Genomic DNA, 20,503 nt, shown 5'->3' with positions numbered 1-20,503 from the left:
CTAACAAAACTCGGAGGCACGCCGCTCCGGGGATCTCTCTCTCTCTCGGGTTTAGGCAGCGACGGTAGTCAGCGTGAGTAGCAGCCGACTTGGGCTGAGGGCGGGCTGCAGGCAGACAGTTGGAGATAGTCGCCGATGAGCGTTTAGGCAGCGACCGCGGGACTCTGACGTAGGGTGCTAGTGTGGGCAGCAAAGTGCTGGAAAGTTCTATCAGGCAGCCAGAACGGTGGAAGTCAGTCACCGTCTCTGTAATGGGCTTGGCTATTCTGTAGGTACAATCACTACGCAGTTAGGGTGATCTGTATTCTTTATGAATAAATTAGAACTTTTATAACGTCCATACGAGTTTACTTCTACCAACATCCTAGCCTTGTACCTTCACACCAGGGAATTTAACATCTTAGCCAGATCAAAAGTCTCCCTCTCAATTAGGTCAACCGGCTAATTCCCGTTTACGAACCGTGTCGCTCAATCCCTCGCAAAACCCACGCTTGGGACGCGACACATCTACAGATTACCGTCTCATTCGGAAAGTTTCTTGATGGTGGGTCGGTTTTTCTGTCGTTGGACGTATACAGCAGTGCCGTTTCTAACTGTGTACGTGTGGCTGATTACAGAGGAATTTGAGCCGCAGTGACCACGTGACTGGCTGTTTGTTGCAGAGCGAGGCTGCGGCTACGATGAGGAGCGGCGTGACGGAGTGGCGGCCCCGCACGCCGGCCGCCTCCGCGCCCCTGCAGCCCGGCCCCGGCCCCTGCCTCCGCCTCTGCCTGCTGGCGCTGCTCCTGGCCGCGGTGAGTACTGACAACTAACCCTCACTACACTCAGCAGCAAGCTGCACTCTTCTCTCTGACACCGCAGTACCTACTCTGACAGTACCGTCTACAAGCCGACCAGTCGATGACGCGTGAAATTGTCTCAGTTTTCCTCATTCCTCGACAAGAACTGCTACGCCTTGTCTCAGCAAATTGTGACACCTGTGCGTCACCATGCATTCACCAACTTATGTCGAATGTCAAAAATGGCTCAAATGGCTGTGACCACTATGGGACTTAACTTCTGAGGTCATCAGTCCCCTAGAACTCAGAACTACTTAAACCTAACTAACCTAAGGACATCACACACATCCATGCCCCAGGCAGGATTCGAACTTGCACCGTAGCTGTCGCGCAGTTCCAGACTGAAGCACCTAGAACCGCTCGCCCTCTCCGCCCGGTGGTCGAATGTCTTTTGGCATCAGGTGTAGATTACTGAAGACATCACACAACGGTGATGTGAGTCGCAGGTAACTGAAACCTGCCGATTTGCTTTAGCGACACGGCCATTTCATTTTATGCAAAATCAGTTTTATTTTTAAACTACCGCTCGTAAAATCTGCTACAAATAATTTCGTTGATAGATCATTACAAATATTACGTAAGCTATAGAAAAATAAAATCATGGATGTGATGCAAGAAATTGAAATTTAATTCCATCTACAAGACCAATCAACATAGTTTTAAATTAAAATGGAAAATTCCTAGTTAACTTTTTACTAGTTCTGCGATGAAGCATTATAGAATCATAGGATGTCTAATCATCGTTAATAAATATTATTGTTTTGCGAAAGATCACACAACCATAAAGCAAGTCGGAAGAGGTTTTACTCGATTTTCATCGTTTTCAATATTGTTTCATTACCGTACTGTAGTCGACTTATATTCATGACAACTGGTCGAAAATGATGTGCTTCCACAGAATAGAGCAAATAGTTACAAGTAATTTTAAGGAAATTCCATGCAATCATATTTACACCAATGATGGGCGATAATTAAATATAATTGAGAAAAAAAGACATACATATAGGAATTAACGAATTTCTGTAAAATAATCACAATCTTTCTAGTGTAAAGACGTTAAAAGCCTCGGCTTTATATGTTAGAACTTTGCAACAACTGCTCAACAGTAACGTGCTCCTAAAAAACGAAAAACTATTTATAATTTATTTTATGACAATTACATGCAATCATAAGAGCAAAGACGTTTATGGCATAATATACCAGAATAGTCCATGATGTGAGTTACAATCTACCTACTATATCTTGCAATATCGCTTGTCCGTATGTTACATTTATAAGTGATACTAACTCATCCGATGTATGATGCTTCTGATTAAGATACTTCGAGATGGCATAAGGCCGAAATTGTACAATCGTACATCAAATAAAGAGAATGTCAGCTGAAGCAATCACGAAATCATTCAAAAAATTCATCATAGCTACAAACTCAATCGCACTGAAGATTATATCAGTAAAAATTAAATGACAGAATTTTGATTAATACGGTCAAACTACAAATTTACTTGTATAAAATCTGTCGTGACATCGATAGCTGTATATTAAGGAACACGCAGACCTTATATGTTCGGCAAAGCCGGTTTTATCGCATAACAGGGCGAGGTGGCGCAGCTCTTAACACATTGCGGGCGAATCTCGAGTTAACTCGTGTTTTTATAGGCGAAAGAACGAGCGTATGCGTCTGCATTCTTGCGCAGGATGGGACGTTGTCGTGTAGAATAAACAGTTCCGCGACGTTTTATCTTGACAGCCTCCCGTAACACCGATAGGGGATTTCGGTAGTATGCACTAGTGACGGTTTGCCCCCTTAAGAGTACAATCTGTCAGCAGCATACGTGTTTCTGTTATTTGTTTTTCTCCTTTGTCACTGAGTTAAAACAGTCCTAACTTCTTCTTTACTTTGACCAATTCCGATTTACCGCTGCTTTTCAGTTAAGACTGTTTTTATGGAAAGTTTAAGGTAGTGTCATTCGGTTACGTGTTGTATAATACTTCATACACTATTCTACAAGTAAACACGCAGGTGGTATGTTTCCCCAATCTTGTCAATTTGCTTGTAATATCGTAAAGCTCCTTACAGCACATATCCCATAGAGGTTCTGTGGCAACACGTTCACAAAAATCGTTATGATTAAAGCGCAGCGTATCTGTCCATTTAATCTAACTCTAAGCAGACTGTTTCTGTTCTGGACTTATATCTCTCTACTTTCTGTAGGTAGCATGTATCTCCAAGAAAGAAAGACTGAGTCGCTATTAAGGTACACACATACATACTAAATAAATATATGTGAGACACAAAAACAGATCAAATTCCCGCAAATATTATTTGTGTAAATGCTGGTGCCGCAATAAATAACTTTGGTTTACTGATTGCTAAGGAAGATAGATATGTGGGTAGGCAGTGCGACTTCGTTATACAAAAACGTCTTTCACTAAGTTAGCAAATGTGAGGCGTATTGGCTTATTACTGTAAGCAACTTAGCTCTGTTAGTATTCAGAATGTCCTTGGTGGAAAACTTTAATTGCTAAGCAGTGCAATCGACAAACAAGCAAATAACATAAAATTGTTCACTCATCTCCAGTATCTTTAAAATATAGTTAGTTAAATTATTGATTTGGTATTACCACGAATTAACAAAGTAAGAGAGAACTAATGTCTTCATCGTAAACGCTATGTCAGCTCACTTTGTCATGTGATAACTACGTAAAGTCCTGAGAATGAAGTAGCCTTTGACACCACAAATGTAATTTTAATTTGAGATATAACTGGAGGAGAGGTGTTGAAAGATAAATCGAGAACTGACTTGAATGTATGTAGCATACTTCAATAACATTTTTCTACAAGTGTTTCTTTGTATTGATGCACAGCAGAAATGAAACGTCAGTCAACAGTCGATAGTGTGATTGCAGAGATGTGAGTGCTGCAAGTTCTTACCATAGAGTAAATATCTCTGGACTGAGCATTCACATGCGCAGAACAGATTTTGTGTTGTCAACATAGATTGCCGGTCTTGTCACGTGTTCTTGGGACGTCGTTTGTTTGTCAGTATAGCGCCCTGTGTATTTAGAATGTCACTACACCCCTAATACAGACGGATTCTTTTCGTATGTGTCGTGGATTATTTATACATGCTGCGCAGGCATTTTAACAGTGTCCATTTGATACCGGGAATTGACCAGCTACGTAACTTCTAAGGGCAAGTGATATTACATCCTGCTTCTTTGCCATAGGTGTCACAGTTCACATGCACTCTATTTTTGGTAGTTTTCGGTATGATACGGCACTTTTTAGTATTACAGAGCCTGACGTACATTTTTGCTGTGAAAACGACTTGACAGTACGCTAGTACTCTTGCAAGTGTCCGAAAAACACTGAATTTGCCACACATTAGCGATTATATCCCTGCTAATTCGTCCTTTTTTCTGCCATTTCTGCGTATTTATTTTCTCGTTTTTACCACCTAAAGCACAATTTTTCTTGAAGCATTTATTTAACGCAAGTTTATTAAATAAATAGTAGACTGAGTAATCTATATACATAATCGACAAGTCACTGATAAACTCTTGATATTATAAACTTCAAACGTTGCAAAAAGCACACACGCACAGCGAAGTCCCGAAAACACGTGACCGTCCTAGTTTAATGTTGACAACATGCGCAGAACGCAATGCTCACTCCAGAGATATTTACTCTATGGTTCTTACCCGAGACGACTGCTGTAGGATCCCTGGTGCCGACGTTCTGTTGTCTCGTCGATCACTGGTCCGTCAAAATACACCATAACAAACTTTGCCTGTTTCTGCAAGCGGAACTGAGCGGAGCTGGTCGGGTTAGTTGACAGCTGGTCGAATATCAACTCTGACGTGCAGTCCGCCCGTTTATTTGCACATCACCAAATCTAAACTGTTCAGAAGCCTTGCCCTTATAGATTCTGATACAGTTTCGGGCACAGCCAGCCAGCCAGACAATACACAACGTAATACCCTAATGACAACAGTCAGTTTTACTCATGTATGTCACTCCATTCACAGTTACCACTCTCCATAGCTCACCATCGCTCCTCGTGTGTTTCTTCGTAACGTTATTCACAGATGTTAATTTTCCTAAAGGGTCAAAGCTCTTAAAATTACAAAGAAATTACATACATACATGGAAATAACATTACACAACAAATAACACTATTGATTTTACATAAGTTACATTCCATCTATACACACCAAGTCATTATAGTCCACGATAAGTAAAATTAAGAATGTTTTACAGAACTCTAACCAATTAATTAGTAGTGGTAGATATACAATACAGTAACAGTTGTAAGATACGAGGGTGGTTTGATATGTCTGGTAAAAAAGCAAGAAAAATATCTTTGTTTCGGAAGCAACTAACCTTACTTCATGCTATAAGTCTCCTTTGAGGGATATACACTCAGTCTCCTTTGAGGGATATACACTCGATCCAGCAATCCTCCAGCTTTTTCATCCCATCGGAAAAATAGGTTCTGTCAAACTCTGCAAAATACTCGTTGACTGCAACTATCACTTCTGTTTGATGTAAATTTCTTCTCAGCAAGCCAAAATTTCAAGTTAGGGCTCAGGAAGAAGTCACTTGGACTAAGTCTGGTGAACAGGGTGGACGAGGAACCAATTCAAAGCTCAATCAATGCACTTCTGTCACCGTTGCCGCTGTCATGCAATATTTTGTGTAATGTAATATCTTGTTCAGACACATTTTATTAACCTGACACGAAGTGTCGTATTCATGATCTATGGAACAAGCATTAATCTAATCTAATCTACTGCACCAACCTTGGTCGTTCTGCAGACAACGCGAGTATCAAACGATCCAACAATGAAAAATAATAGGATCCACTTAGGAGTCTACCTTTTATCAAGTAATCTTTGAGGATTAAGCCTTGGTAATAGGAAAAGACAGTGGACAACGCCTTACCAGCTGACAAAATGGTCTTTACCTTCTTCGGTGCACTTTCACCAGTCTAAGTCCATTGTTTTGGCTGCCATTTTAACTCTGGTGTCTAATGATAAATCAATGTTTCGTCAACAGTCACAAATGGGCGCAAAGAGTCTTACGGATCACCAGCATTGCGAAATGTTGTACCGGATGAGCAACCGCGGTACACACCTCACGCACAGCTTCTTCATAGTCAACTCTCCGTGTAGGATATTATGCACTACCTAAGTTGAGACGCCTAGAGTCTCAGCACTCTCACGAATTTTTATTTGTCTGTCTTGCATTACCAAATCACGGATTTTGTCAGTGATTTCCCTTGTAGTGACGCCAAGTGCACTAGTGCGTATCCAGCCTGATTTGAATCCATAAATCCCAAGTAAATAGTCTTCGAATCCTGCCTCGGGCATGGATGTGTGTGATGTCCTTAGGTAAGTTAGGTTTAAGTAGTTCTAAGTTCTAGGGGACTGATGACCTCAGATGTTAAGTCCCATAGTGCTCAGACCCATTTGAACCTTTAAATAGTCTTCAGTGATGGTGCAGGGCCTGCATGAACTTCATCCAGTCTGTTTGGATTTGTGCAACAGTCCAACACTTCAAATGAAAATGTTTAATAACAGCACAGAATTCTTCTTTCCCCATTTTCAATTGCAGTCGAAATGCTGACCAATTCAGACGGCTGTGAACAATGAGCAGTACGCAATACAGTACTGGAATTCGATATAGATTCTTGCATTAATCAAGCTTACCAACCATGAGGCGTAACGAATATGTTCCATTGTTTCGTGGGAATTTACCAGACATATCAAGCCACCTTCGAAAGTACGTTATAGGATCATAGTGATATGCTCACCGCTAGTACATGGTAATTAGGCCAATAAAGAAGTCATCTGAAATTATCTGTTACACCTGAAATATTTACGCTGTTATCTAGATTCGGCGGGTTGAGGAACCCAGCTGGCTTCGACATTCGGCATATTCAGAATTTCATGGAAGGTGCTGGAAACTGATGCTAGAAACTGATTTTAAATTTGTCTGCTATTGCTTCGATTGTGACACACCGGGATTAGAGCACCAGGCTTCCATTTCTCTAGTGATTCCTGGTTCTTCAAAAGAGCATTCTGTTTTACCGTACTGGAAGCGTCAGTGTCACTTAATCGCTGTATCACGTGATGGTGCGTTGTTGCCGTATAGTTCCAACTTTTGCTGCGTTGTTCCACTTCAGATAGATAAAACGAATTACAGCACGATACTCCTCTTCATGAATTGGCTGTTCCAGTTCGTCTGTCTCCTGTAGCGGCGTGCTAAGATATCATGGCGCGGGTATTTCAATGTACACCTCAAATGCAGAAAAATACCTGCAACCAGACAAAACATTAATTGCGTAACTTTATTTTTTCGAGGTGTCTATTCCCTGTATCTGGGTGCCGTACGATCGGTGGATCGGTGCTTCACGAATCCGCGTCGATTGTTACCGTCCCGTCCCTAGCTTGAGTTTTATCGGGGATTGAGAGAGAGGGACTCGCCAGGAGTGAATTAGCCGGTTGGGCTATGTGAGAGGAAGTCTTGACCTAGTTATTACTCCTTGCAAAATATGATAAGGGCCGGAACGTAGCTTGAAATGATCTCCACAAGAAGCTCGTTGCGCTTTCTAGTTTATTTCCTAAGCGTCTGTTCTGCTACTCTTACTGGTTGGGCTTCGTACCCGCAAAGAGACCAAGTGTTTATACCGAGACGGTGGTTTGATGGCACTGTTCTGTATATACTGAATATCAGTGTTGACTGGGACTGCACCCACTCCACGACAGAATTCCTGATTCTCAGACTTTCTGTCACTATTTCTACTACTCTCAGACCATGTTACTGGGGTGGCCAACTCTCCTGTCTTTTCTGGGATCTCCCGTATTATGGTAATATTTTCTTAATGCTCCCGGCTCCGTTATTGACAGCCTTTTTCTCCCGGATATTTCGTCAGCGAACACCGTAGTATACATTAGTCTTGCGATGTACTCTCGTTGGTTCAAGTTTCCTGGCCGACAGATGACGAAAAGTTTTCGTATTATAATCGGTACTGTTGTCGACATATAGTCCTTTTTTCGGTTCGTATGATACAAGGGAATGCGGGGAGGGGAGAAATTATGACATAGCCTACGAGTATAGAGGGGTCGTGAGGGGGGGAATGTTTTCTTGTTTCTCGGATAGTACTGTACTGGCAACACATGGACGCGCTCGCCACATACCGCTCAGCAGCGGTTAGAACTGTACTGGCAACACATGGACGCGCTCGCCACATACCGCTCAGCAGCTGTGGTACAAATAGTTCACGGAAGTAACAAAGACTCACGAAATACGATTATAGAGACGTTCATGTTTAAATATGCTTATTATGTTATTTACTTCTCGAATGACTCACACAACAAGAGGACATTTTGCATCGCTTCGAAAGAGTTATTTCTCTTACAAATAATAAGTGACCTGTTCAAAAAAACAGCAGCAGACTAAGTCAGAGCTTGCGACTGAAATCAGTTTGGATTATAATTGCAGTAGTAATTTCAGTTCGCACAGGAAGATAAAAGCCAGTATGGTTCTGCAAGAGTAATTGTAACAGGGCACACATAATAGATATGTCTAAATTAATTAAACTTTATTGTGATTATATTTGTGTATTATATGTGATGAACAAATAAATTGTTTTGTTTGCAGTAATTACATCCATTTTTCATTGCGCAGACCCAAAACTGAGAGGTTAGTTGTAGGTGTGGAACATGTTAGAAAACATAATATAATAAACGTATTTCTAAAACATGAGTGTAACATTCATTTCTGAATTTACACTACAAATGAGTCTTATTACACTCTTTTGAACTCTAAAAACTGTTTCTCGGCTTGTGGAGTTACCCTAAAGTATGATACCACATGACATAATAGAGCAAAAGTAAGAAAAATACTCCAGTTTTTTTCTATATTTATGTCTACATTGTCAGCAATTACAAGAAAATTCAGCATTGTTATGCAGTTGAAACCTCCCTTAAAATCATGGTCGTAATCTCCCTTCAAATCACGAGAAAATGTTGGTCGCCCTAACTGCTCCTTCCGTGTTTTGTTCAGCCTTTCCTCTTCATCCCACTCTGTCTCTGAGATGACGTGATGCTGAAGACGTCTTGCCTTCTCATTGGCCCTTATTTGCTCTCGTCCTTAGTAGCTTTGTAGAGGCTGGGTTTCTAGCATGTCATCTGCTTCACATGGCCTATAGGTTCCATTCTCAGAACACCCCTCCCTGTTTTATGCTAGCCCTGGGCTCAAGTTACTTCTGAAAACTTTCCGATCCATCATTTTTACTACCTAGTTGTGTACCGAGCATACCTGGCGAGGATACAATGTAATGCTGCTGTGTTCACATCCCGTCCGGTGGTCGCCAGCCTGGCGCCGGCTGTGAATTCGTCGTCCGTGACGCCTGGCAGGGTGCCGATTCTCCCTACCGGATTCGATCTGATTTACAAGACTTTACCCTTTTCCCTTTTTTCCGTGGATACAACATCATAGTCTATTCACCGAGAGCAGGGGCAAAACAAACAGTTTCACGTGACTGACCACCACCCGTTCCAGTGAAAGCAGGGGTATCTAAAATCCTTGGTGTACACTGTGCAGTTGGCCGCCGAGCATGTCGTGAAGCGAAGCGTGCGTCGCTCGTGAGAAACCCTGTATTGTGAACTTTGACCACAATGTGATGGAAGAAATTTAAAAAAAAAACCGACAGGTGGCATAGAAAATTCAAAAACAAGCGATTTTAATAACAACACCAGTTTACAATAATGTTAAAGGATAGATCAAACTAATTTCATTCTCCCGAACTCAAACTATTTACATTCAAGTTTACGACAAAACGCTCTTCTCTTTCCTCTATAATGCAGTCTAATTCCCACATCTGCAACTTTTTCCACTACATGGAGGACACATTTTTCCACTCTTCTGCAATCACTGTCCTTACCGGTTGTTGTAATACTTTTTTTGTCTTCCGCCATTTTCTATGTACTATATTTTGCTGCGACATATCTTTTGATTCTTACCCGAACTAACTCGATTACGTTTAATTCGCAGTGGTACAGAGGAACTCGAAGAATAGTTTTCCCTGAATTATTATCCACATCGTCTACTGCATATTCTGTGCGTGCCACTCTGTTTTATTCAACGATTTCTTCCTTCAACTCATTGTCTTCAGCAGCGTTATTTTTTGATTTTAACTATTCTGATACGTCTTGCTTGTGGTAATTCGCATTAGGAACTTTTCCTTTTCGTCGAGAATGTTACTGCGCCTCATCAAGAACTATAACTGCGTTTTCCTGAAGCCGAGGAAGAACATCTTTAAATCGGCGAAGATATCGACGCACATCTCTCTCCTCATGATAATCTCCAATCTTCTTGGATTCGAAAACCCACAAACAGATGTGTGTGATAATTGGACGTTTCCCTTTACACGGTGGGCCCTCGTTTCCGGTGGATAATCCGGACAGAAAAGCCTGTTTAGAGGATTTTATGGCCTTATCTACCCAGACGTTACTTCAGGTATGTTCTGCATTGAACTCAAATGGCTCTGAGCACTATGGGACATAACATATGAGGTCATCAGTCCCCTAGAACTTAGAGCTACTTAAACCGAACTAACCAAAGGACATCACACATATCCATGCCCAAGGCAGGATTCCAACCTGCGACCGTAGCAGTCGCGGCTGCATTCAACTGTCTCGTCCAAACAGTAAATGCATGTTCCTTCATCTATCGACAATTTAATGGTTCGTAGATAATGCCGCCTCCATAAAATAATGTCATCCCTGTCTATTGGCAGCGTCCACGCCGAACAGATTTGAAATTCATTGCTTTTAATAATTATAAAATATAGTTCTCCGAAAATTGCCCAAATCTGGATCTTCGTTCACAGCACCAAGGACTTTGTCAATTGTTAGCAATTCGTTACGAAAAAAAAAATCATTTACTTTCAGTCGTATTGCATTTCTATCAAAGGTCAACACTTTCTGAAAGCTTCCGTCGTGATTTTGCCTTTTTGGGAGATTTTAAAGCGTGTGTATGTGGTGTTGCATTGACTTTTCAGACGATACATTGAAGAACGACAAATACCCGTAGATACAACTGTTTTCAAAACACTATCAGACATTGACTGCTCTGGATAGAAGATCCGTTTTATACACGTTATGAACCACGCGATTCTTTGCAGAACTTAATGACTTCTCCTTCGATCGCTTCTTGAACGGACTCAAAACTAACACGTTGATCTCGCTCGCTGGTACGTGATACAAATCGGAGAAAAAAGAAAAGGTATTGGGTGGGCACAGAAACAATGAATGGTGAATGTAATTACGAATACTGACACGCTAATAATCAAAAGTGTTTAAAACGTGATAAACTTTACGGTCGGATTCTGAGGACCTATATACTCGCAACCGATGCGGCCACACTGGGCGAGCGCTCCCTATATTGTTCACCTCTCGACGGCAGCGCTGCGATCAAGTTCCTTGATGTGTTTACTGTCTGTCTCCCGTTTCAGTGAATGGAGTGTACAGACCAGATATGTTGGGTCAAATGGGGCAGCAAGTGTAGAAGGAGGCGGCGGTTGCAGGGGAGTGTAGTGGTGGCGGTGCGTGCGGCAGCTCGCGGGCAGGTGGCGGAGTGGCCGCAGGCGGAAGCTGCGATCGCGGCGCACGTGGGCGGCCGCGGCCTGCGGGCAGCTCCAAAAGGAGGAGCGCCGCCTTTATCGGGCGGCGAGGCGCGCAAAAAGGCTGTCCGCGCTGAGGCGGCGGCGGCCAGGTGCGCGCGCCACCCCACCCCACGCCACACTACAACCACACGCTGCGCTCCCACGGCCTCGCCGCCAAGCGCACACACAGCCCAACCCCGCTCCCCGAAGCCCGACGCTTCCCGCCTGATCTCCGAACAGATACGGAAACCTTCTCTCACGGCGAGTAAATTGAGCGCAGCCTCTTAGAGTTCCGTCTGGAGTTCGCTGCTGACTTGTGTATCTATGTATCACTTACAACTTCAGGTGGACCATGGGCGTCCGCAGAAAATTATCCAAGAAGGGCAAGATTCTACAATTGCCATTTTAATACAATTGATTAATCTTATTGTACCTCATACACTTAAACGACAAATCTCGTGGGATAGCAATATGCACATACAGGGTATTACAAAAAGGTACAGCCAAACTTTCAGGAAACATTCCTCGCACACAAATAAAGAAAAGATGTTATGTGGACATGCGTCTGGAACGCTTAATTTCCATGTTAGAGCTCATTTTAGTTTCGTCAGTATGTACTGTACTCCCTCGATTCACCGCCGGTTGGCCCAATTGAAGGAAGGTAATGTTGACTTCGGTACTTGTGTTGACATGCGACTCATTGCTCTACAGTACAAGCATCAATCACATCAGTACGTAGCATCAACAGGTTAGTGTTCATCACGAACGTGGTTTTGCAGTCAGTGCAATGTTTACAAATGCCGAGTTGGCACATGCCCATTTCATGGATGGATTAGCACGGGGCAATAGCCGTGGCGCGGTACGTTTGTATCGAGACAGATTTCCAGGACGAAGGTGTCCCGACAGGAAGACGTTCGAAGCAATTGATCGGCGTCTTAGGGAGCACGGAACATTCCAGCCTATGACTCGCGACTGGAGAAGACATAGAACGACGAGGACACCTGCAATGGATGAGGCAATTCTTCGTGCAGTTGACGATAACCCTAATGTCAGCGTCAGAGAAGTTGCTGCTGTACAAGCTAACGTTGACGACGTCACTGTATGGAGAGTGCTACGGGAGAACCAGTTGTTTCCGTGCCGTGTACAGCGTGTGCAGGCACTATCAGCAGCTGAATGGCCTCCACGGGTACACTTCTGCGAATGGTTCATCCAACAATGTGTCAATCCTCATTTCAGTGCCTATGTTCTGTTTACGGATGAGGCTTCATTCCAACGTGATCAAATTGTAAATTTTCACGATCAACATGTGTGGGCTGACGAGAATCCGCACGTAATTGTGCAATCACGTCATCAACACAGATTTTCTGTGAACTTTTGGGCAGGCATTGTTGGTGATGTCACACAACATCAGGTGGTTTGCGGAGTATGGATGTAGATGCAGATTGGGCCTCATGTTCTTCCACCTACGCTCAATGGAGCACGTTATCATGATTTCATACGGGATACTCTACCTGTGCTGCTAGAACAAGTGCCTTTACAAGTACGACACAACATGTGGTTCATGCACGATGGAGCTCCTGCACATTTCAGTCGAAGTGTTCGTAAGCTTCTCAACCACAGATTCGGTGACCGGTGGATTGGTAGAGGCGGACCAATACCATGGCCTCCACGTTCTCCTGACCTCAACCCTCTTGACTTTCATTTATGGGGGCATTTGAAAGCTCTTGTCTACGCAACCCCGGTACCAAATGTAGATACTCTTCGTGCTCGTATTGTGGACGGCTGTGATACAATACGCCATTCTCCAGGGCTGCATCAGCGCATCAGGGATTCCATGCGACGGAGGGTGGATGCATGTATCCTCTCTAACGGAGGACATTTTGAACATTTACTGTAACAAAGTGTTTGAAGTCACGCTGGTACGTTCTGTTGCTGTGTGTTTCCATTCCATGATTAATGTGATCTGAAGAGAAGTAATAAAATGAGTTCTAACATGGTAAGTAAGCGTTTCCGGACACATGTCCACATAACATATTTTCCTTCCTTGTGTGTGAGGAATGTTTCCTGAAAGTTTGGCCGTGCCTTTTTGTAACACCCTGTATACAGATGCGGTAGTATCGCACACTCAAAGTATACATTGGCACTATATTGGCGGAGCTGTCATTTCTTCTCAGGTGATTCATGCGAAAAACTTTCCGACGTTACTAAGACCACACGATGGGAATTACGAGACTTCGAACTCGGAATGGTGGTTGGAGCTAGATGCATGGCACATGCCGTTTCGTAATTCGTTAGAGAATGTAATCCGAGATCCACAGTGTCAAGAGTGTGCCGAGAATACCACCACGGGGAACAGTGGCCGACGGCCTCCACTCAACGAACGACAGCAGCGGCGTTTGCGTAGAGATATCAGTGCTAACAGGCAAACAACACTGCGTGAAAGAACCGTGGAAATCAATGTGAGACGTACGACGAACTACCCAACAGGACAATGCGGCGAAATTTGGTGTTAATGGGCTATGGCAGCATACGACCGAAACAAGTGTTCAAATGGTTCAAATGGCTCTAAGCACTATGGGACTTAACATTTGAGGTATCAGTCCCCTAGCCTTAGAACGACTTAAATCTAACTAATGTAAGGACATCACACACATCCATGCCCGAGGCAGGATTCGAACCTGCGACGTAGCGGTCACGCCGTTCAAGGCTGTAGCGCCTAGAACCGCTGGGCCAATCCGGCCGGTGATGCAAGTGTCTTCATTAACAGTACGACACAGCCTGCAACGCTTCTCCTCGACTCGTGACCATATAGGTTAGACCATAGAAGACAGGAAAACCGTGGCCTCGTCAGATAAGTCCCCATTTCAGTTGCTAAGAACTAATGGTAGGGTTTGAGTGTCGCACAAGCCCCACGGACCCATGGCCGCGAGTTGTCAACAAGGCATTATGCAAGGTGGTGGGGGCTACGTAATGGTGTGAGCTGTATTTACATGGAATAGACTGGACTGCGTCCCATGGTCCAACTGAACCGATCATTGACTGGAAATGGTTATGTTCGGTTATTATCAGCCATTCATGAACCTCTGGTTCAACTGAACCGATCGCTGTCTGGCTACTTCGAGACCATTTGCAACCAACCATTCGTGGGTTTCAGGTTCCCAAACAACGATGCGCAATCTCAATGGGCCACAACTATTCGCGGTTGGTTTGAAGAACATTGTGGACCATTCGAGCGAATGATTTGACCACGCAGATCACTCGACAGGAATAGCATCGAACATTTATGGGACACAATCGAGAGGCCAGTTCGTGCCCAAAACCCTGCAATACGTTCGCAACTATGGACGGCTGTCGAGGCAGCATGACTCAATATTTCTGCAGAGGACTTCCAACGACTTGTTGAGTCCATGACACGTCGAGTTGCTGCACTACGTCGGGCAAAAGGAGGTCCGACACGGTATTAGGTCTGCCATGACTTTTGTTACCTTAGTCTGTGTTCGATACTTATACTCTCAGTATGTAGTTTAATACAAGATTGCGTTCATATTTAAAATATAAGCGTATTTCTTTAGTACCGGCATAATACCCATTCTTTATTACTATTAGCCAACAAGTTACAAAATAAAGCTCGATAATATTAGCAAAATGCACTTTATTCATACGTGAGTAATTTGTTGTTACTGAAAGAAATCGTATTGAATATAGTGAAAGTGTACAGTAAAAACTGCTCCGTTCGAGGCTCCTCTAAGTGGAGGAACAGCAACTAAACTTATAAAAAAAATAGCACTGATGAACGTCAGTATCATCAGTTCTGCTTACAGAGCTTCTCATGTACTCATGTTATTGCTTTTATTTCATTATTTCTATGGCTTTTATTGTTTGATGTTGATTGTCATAATAAAAGTTCAACAAAATATCATTTTAAAGCTACATTTTTTGGGTTGTTCAGAAACAAACTGGTAGAAATGACTTAACAGTTTAGGGTTGAACGCAAACAGTCCTCATCTCAACAGTTTCATACGTTGTCGAGCAATCGTGTCAAATGTGCTACACGAATGGTAACACCATGCCTGCTTATTGGAAGACTGGAGGCTATATATCGGCAATGTCCTCTAAGGGTCACCACATCTGCCACTACTTGAAAGAGGGCCTAAACCTCCGCGGTGCCAAGGAAACGCTGTAATGTACCGTCAAAGTTCGGGCAACCGGATGAGCCCAAGTAATACAGTACTTGATAAAGCCACAATATTCCCCTTGCCACTCAGCATTGCAAGATCTGAGGTCTAGTAGCAGCATAGACAATCGTTTGGAGAAAAGAGTGGGAATCCCGTTATGAATAAGCTGTAAGTGATCCACATTCGAGGAAGGGGACGTTCCCCGTCTTCCCCCCCCCCCCCTTTCCCTCACCCACACTTGCTGCCGCCTGTGGGAGGATCTCAGTGGTGTCCTTGACTTATGAGATACACAGCTCTTATTCGATCCCATCTAATACCAGGAGCGGATGCAAAAGGTGGTTTGGATGGGGGATCATGACCTCATCCCCCCGTCCTCTGCCCTCCTCCCCCCCCCCCCCCCACCGCCACAAAAAAATCAGAAACAACGTATGTTTAACAATTTCCAAATCTCTCAGTAAACTATTTACAACAAATTAGCGGGAAAACAAAGAGTCTCGAAAGTGGCAAGGGATTTTAGAAATTAAAAGTTCTTAAATGCGAGATAATTCTCAGTTGCTTACAAGAGGGCCCGCCCGGGTGGATGGACTTTCAGATCAAATTCCAGCCAGAAAAACGCGTACATTCACAGGACGACAGTACCTGCTGTCAGCTACGGTTTGTGAGTCCCCAGGTAGAACCAACAAACACTAGAGGATGCGTACAGCAAGACAGAAAAGGAAAGACACTGCTCAAGAAAAAAATAACAGAAAGACTGACTTCTCGAAGGTAGGTGGACGCTACTAAAAGAAACAGTATTCCATTCGTTTACCCAACTGCATAGCCATAGTCTGCAGGCCTATGTTCGGAAACGTTGTTAAGTTAATCGAACTTCCGCATTGTGGCCGTAGACGGGCTAAACGGGCCCGACTGATCACCGTGTCATCCTCTGCCAATCGTGTTACTGGATGCGATATGGAGGGGCATGTGGTAAGCACACCGCTCTTCTGGTAATTGTCGGATTGCTTGTAGACACCAGAAACAGAGCGAGTAAAAGTCTAGTGTTGAGGGTTCCATACGTTACGTATCAAGGCGCCGCTGTTACATCAGTGTGAACGGGCTTCCTGCGAACCGTTGTATTTCAGCGAGTATGACGAGTCTGAGAATGTGACTCTGCGGTCGTTACATCTTCGTCGACTCGTTCTCTCTTACTGTAGCATGCAGGACTGTAAGGCTAGTACAACACCTTGCCACATTGAAGTAGTCTTGATTACGCGAAGTTCAAATGATTCAAATGGCTCTGAGTACTATGAGAATTAACATCTGAGGGCATCAGTACCCTAGAACTTGGAACTACTTAAAACTAACTAACCTAAAAACATCACACACATCCATGCCCGAAGCAAGATTCGAACCTGCGACCGTCGCGCTCACACGGTTCCAGACTGAAGCGTCTAGAACCGCTCGGCCACACAGGCCGGCCAGCGCGAAGTGACCGATTGTTCGGATCACATGGCCTTTCACGAAGCTGTGTTTTGCGAGACTGTGGAGGGGTGTAAAACAAAACTTAATTGATACAGTATACGCACTTACAAATGTGTTCCATTAGAGAGAAGATGATGTTTGAAATAAGGCCTATGCTGTAGTCCATGCTGCAGTTGGCAAACATACCATTTTTGTCCAATGCAAACAAAATGGTTGTGTTCTTGTTTATTTCACCTCCGCCACGAGAAAACATAGGTGCTGTGTCAAACGAAATCTGGGCACAGAGCAGCTACACTGTTATATCCCAGCAACCTCTAAGCGAGCTATTTCTAGATTCTTTTGGTCATGACAACCTCTGTTCATGGGCTAATAGCGAGTTGTACAGCTTATTATTCGTTTCTGTAAATTTTTCGAAGGTTTGAATAAATCTGTTTCAATAACTAATGACCATTTAGAGATTGTACTTCACCTTCATGGCATATTTTCTGGCACTGCCGCTACAGATTCGGTAACGTCTCGAAAATATGTGTTTGCCAATGTAATTATTAGCCATTCTTTGAATAGATACTAAGTATTCAAATAAATTTACAGCAGTCTTCAGAAAAGTATCATATCTCACACATACACACACACACACACACACACACACACACACACACACACACACACACAGATAGAGAGAGAGAGAGAGAGAGAGAGAGAGAGAGAGAGAGAGAGATGTGTGTGTGTGTGTGTGTGTGTGTGTGTGTGTGTGCGCGCGCGCGCGAGCGTTTGTGTATGTTTATAATATATTAACATACATCTATGTAAATGTATGTCTAAAACAAATAATTTTTACGGCTAACTAATCACTCATTGGTATACAATGATGACCATGACCAATAGCTGCTTATGTCTTCTAAGCAGGTCGGACATTTTGTGGCATTTCAACTTGCACTTGAGAATTTGAAAACTGAATAAATCACGGAATAATGTAGATAGAGAGGTACAAATTGACAAACATGCGTGGAATGGCATGGGGTTTTATTAGAACCAAAAAAATACAAAAGTCCAAAAAATGTCCAACAGCTGCCGCTTATCTGATCAGAATAGCAATAATTAGCATAACAAACTAAGAGAAAGCAAAGATGATGTTCTTTACAGGAAATGCTCGATATGTCCACCATCATTCCTGAACAATAGCTGTAGTCGAGGAATAATGTTGTGAACAGCACTGCAAAGCATGTCCGGAGTTATGGTGAGGCATTGGCGTAGGATGTTGTCTTTCAGCATCCCTAGAGATGTCGGTCGATCACGATACACTTGCGACTTCAGGTAACCTCAAAGCCAATAATCGTCTGGGGACCTGGGAGGCCAAGCATGACGAAAGTGGCGGCTGAGCACACGATCATCACCAAACGACGCGCGCAAGAGATCTTTCAAGCGTCTAGCAATATGGGGTGTTTTTTCTTTTTTTTTGTTCTAATAAAACCCAATGTCATTCCAAGCATATGTGTCAATTTTTACCTCTCTATCTACATTATTCCGTGGTTGGTTTATTAAGTTTTCAAATTTATACTGACTTTTTGATCACCCGGTACTTTGCATACCTCCACTCTCTGATGTCATACGGAATAATATTCTGGGGCAACTCAACACTTAGGCAAAAGGTATTCACTGCTCAAAAGAAAGTGGCTAGAATAATGTGTGGGGTTCATAATCCACATCTTGTAGGCATCTGTTTAAGGAGTTAGGAATTCTTACAACTGCTTCACAGTACATGTACTCAGTAATGAAATTTTTTCTCAACAACATGGACCAGTTTATAATCAACAGCGACATTCATGATTACAATACCAGAAAAAAAGACCTACACTATCCTTTACTTAACCTATCTTTGGTACAGAAAGGGGTAAAATATTCTGCTATAAAACTTTTTGATAAATTACCAGATGAAATAAAATGTCTGACAGACAGCAGTAATAGTTTCAAAAACAAATTGAAATCATACTTCCTTAACAACTAATCTATACCATAGATGAATTCTTGAATATGAGTAAATACATCTGAAGATATAATATATGCATTATGTGCTATTTAAGGGAATGGGATAGATAATAGAAATATTTAGGTGTAACACTATAATGTGAACAAAACAAAGAAAGAAAAGAAAAAGTTTGTTTCCTGTGCGCATTTCTTGTGCATTTGACACGTTCCACATCATAACGGTTTTTCCGTGCTATTGATCAATGGCACACGTAACTAACTAACTAACTAACCTGCACCCATTAACCTCTATCTTCACGCCACTAGCCATCACCATCCGTCACAAAGAAACTCAATGCTAAAGACTCAGGTCCATAGAGCTCGCCAAGAAATTACAGTCTCGCCAGGAAATTACAACACTTAAGATTGCTCGTCTGAAAGATTGGCTACTCAGAGCATCAAATTGAATGGGCGATGCACTGAAAAACAAGAACATCTGAAAGAGAGGTTCAAACTGAGACCGAAGAAGAGAAACTAAAAATCGCTTATCTGCCTTTTGCTGGTCCAATATGCGGAAAGATTGGTCGACACCTACGGAAACATGGTATCCAAAGTATTTCGCTTCCTTCAGCTGAGATAAAAAGTATTTTTTGTACTGTTAAAGACTATCTAGTGCTCCGAAAGCCGGGCATGTATCACATTCCTTGCGAATGTAGCATGTCTTACGTTGGGCAGACTATTAGAATAGTCGAGTGGAGGTACAAGAAACATCAGCGACATACCCGACTGAAACCAGACAAGCAAATTAGCGGTCGCCGAGGACCGCCTCGGATATAATCATGAAATAAAATACGAGACGAGTATTGTGGTACAAAGGATACCTTTGTGGGACAGAATAATTAAGGCGTCTCTCGAAGTAAAGATGTCAGAAAGCCTAACAAACAGGGATGGAGGTTTCAATTTAAATAACACTTGCGGTCAGACACTGAATTTATTAATATCTCTCTGAGTATCTCATCCATCGGAACTGGAAAACGCAGAGGGAGTTTGCGTTTCACAGAGTATCAGTGCGTGGTGTGTAAAACAAGAGAACATCAAAGGGCGCAGTGGACGTCGGGAGTCAAAGTCGGTTACAGATAGCGGCGAGAGATCAACTGGGACAGAATAATCTGGTTGGAGTCCAGGCGAGTACGCGTGACAACAAAATCTCGCAGGACCTGAAGAAGATGGCTGGGTCGGTTGTCGAAAGATTATAAGGAAAATGGAAACAACAACTCGGCTGAACACCCGAAAGCTCAGTATTAATCTTGAATCCAATGGCGGAAATTTCTTTCAAAAAGATTGCGTATATAGTGGTAATGCTGCGAGTCCGCGGTTATACACTGAAGCG

At 43.0% G+C, this 20,503-nt stretch overlaps 1 protein-coding gene across 3 annotated transcripts in view; it reads left to right on the top strand.

The window, feature by feature from the left end:
* LOC126268104 (uncharacterized) overlaps positions 1-20,503 on the top strand; it is a 634,297-nt gene that overhangs the window by 587,606 nt on the left and 26,188 nt on the right. For all 3 annotated transcript variants that reach the window (XM_049973628.1, XM_049973637.1, XM_049973618.1), the window contains exon 2: positions 663-794. In XM_049973628.1, coding sequence (XP_049829585.1) covers positions 681-794 — 114 coding nt within the window. In that variant the 5' untranslated portion in view covers positions 663-680. The remainder of the gene's footprint in view (positions 1-662; positions 795-20,503) is intronic.

The sequence above is a fragment of the Schistocerca gregaria genome, chromosome 1 (genome assembly GCF_023897955.1).
Source record: "Schistocerca gregaria isolate iqSchGreg1 chromosome 1, iqSchGreg1.2, whole genome shotgun sequence".
In the NCBI taxonomy this organism is placed as follows: Eukaryota; Metazoa; Arthropoda; class Insecta; order Orthoptera; family Acrididae; genus Schistocerca; species Schistocerca gregaria.
The sequence above is the reverse complement of the archived record's forward strand: the minus strand, read 5'-3'. Positions and strand labels throughout refer to the sequence as shown.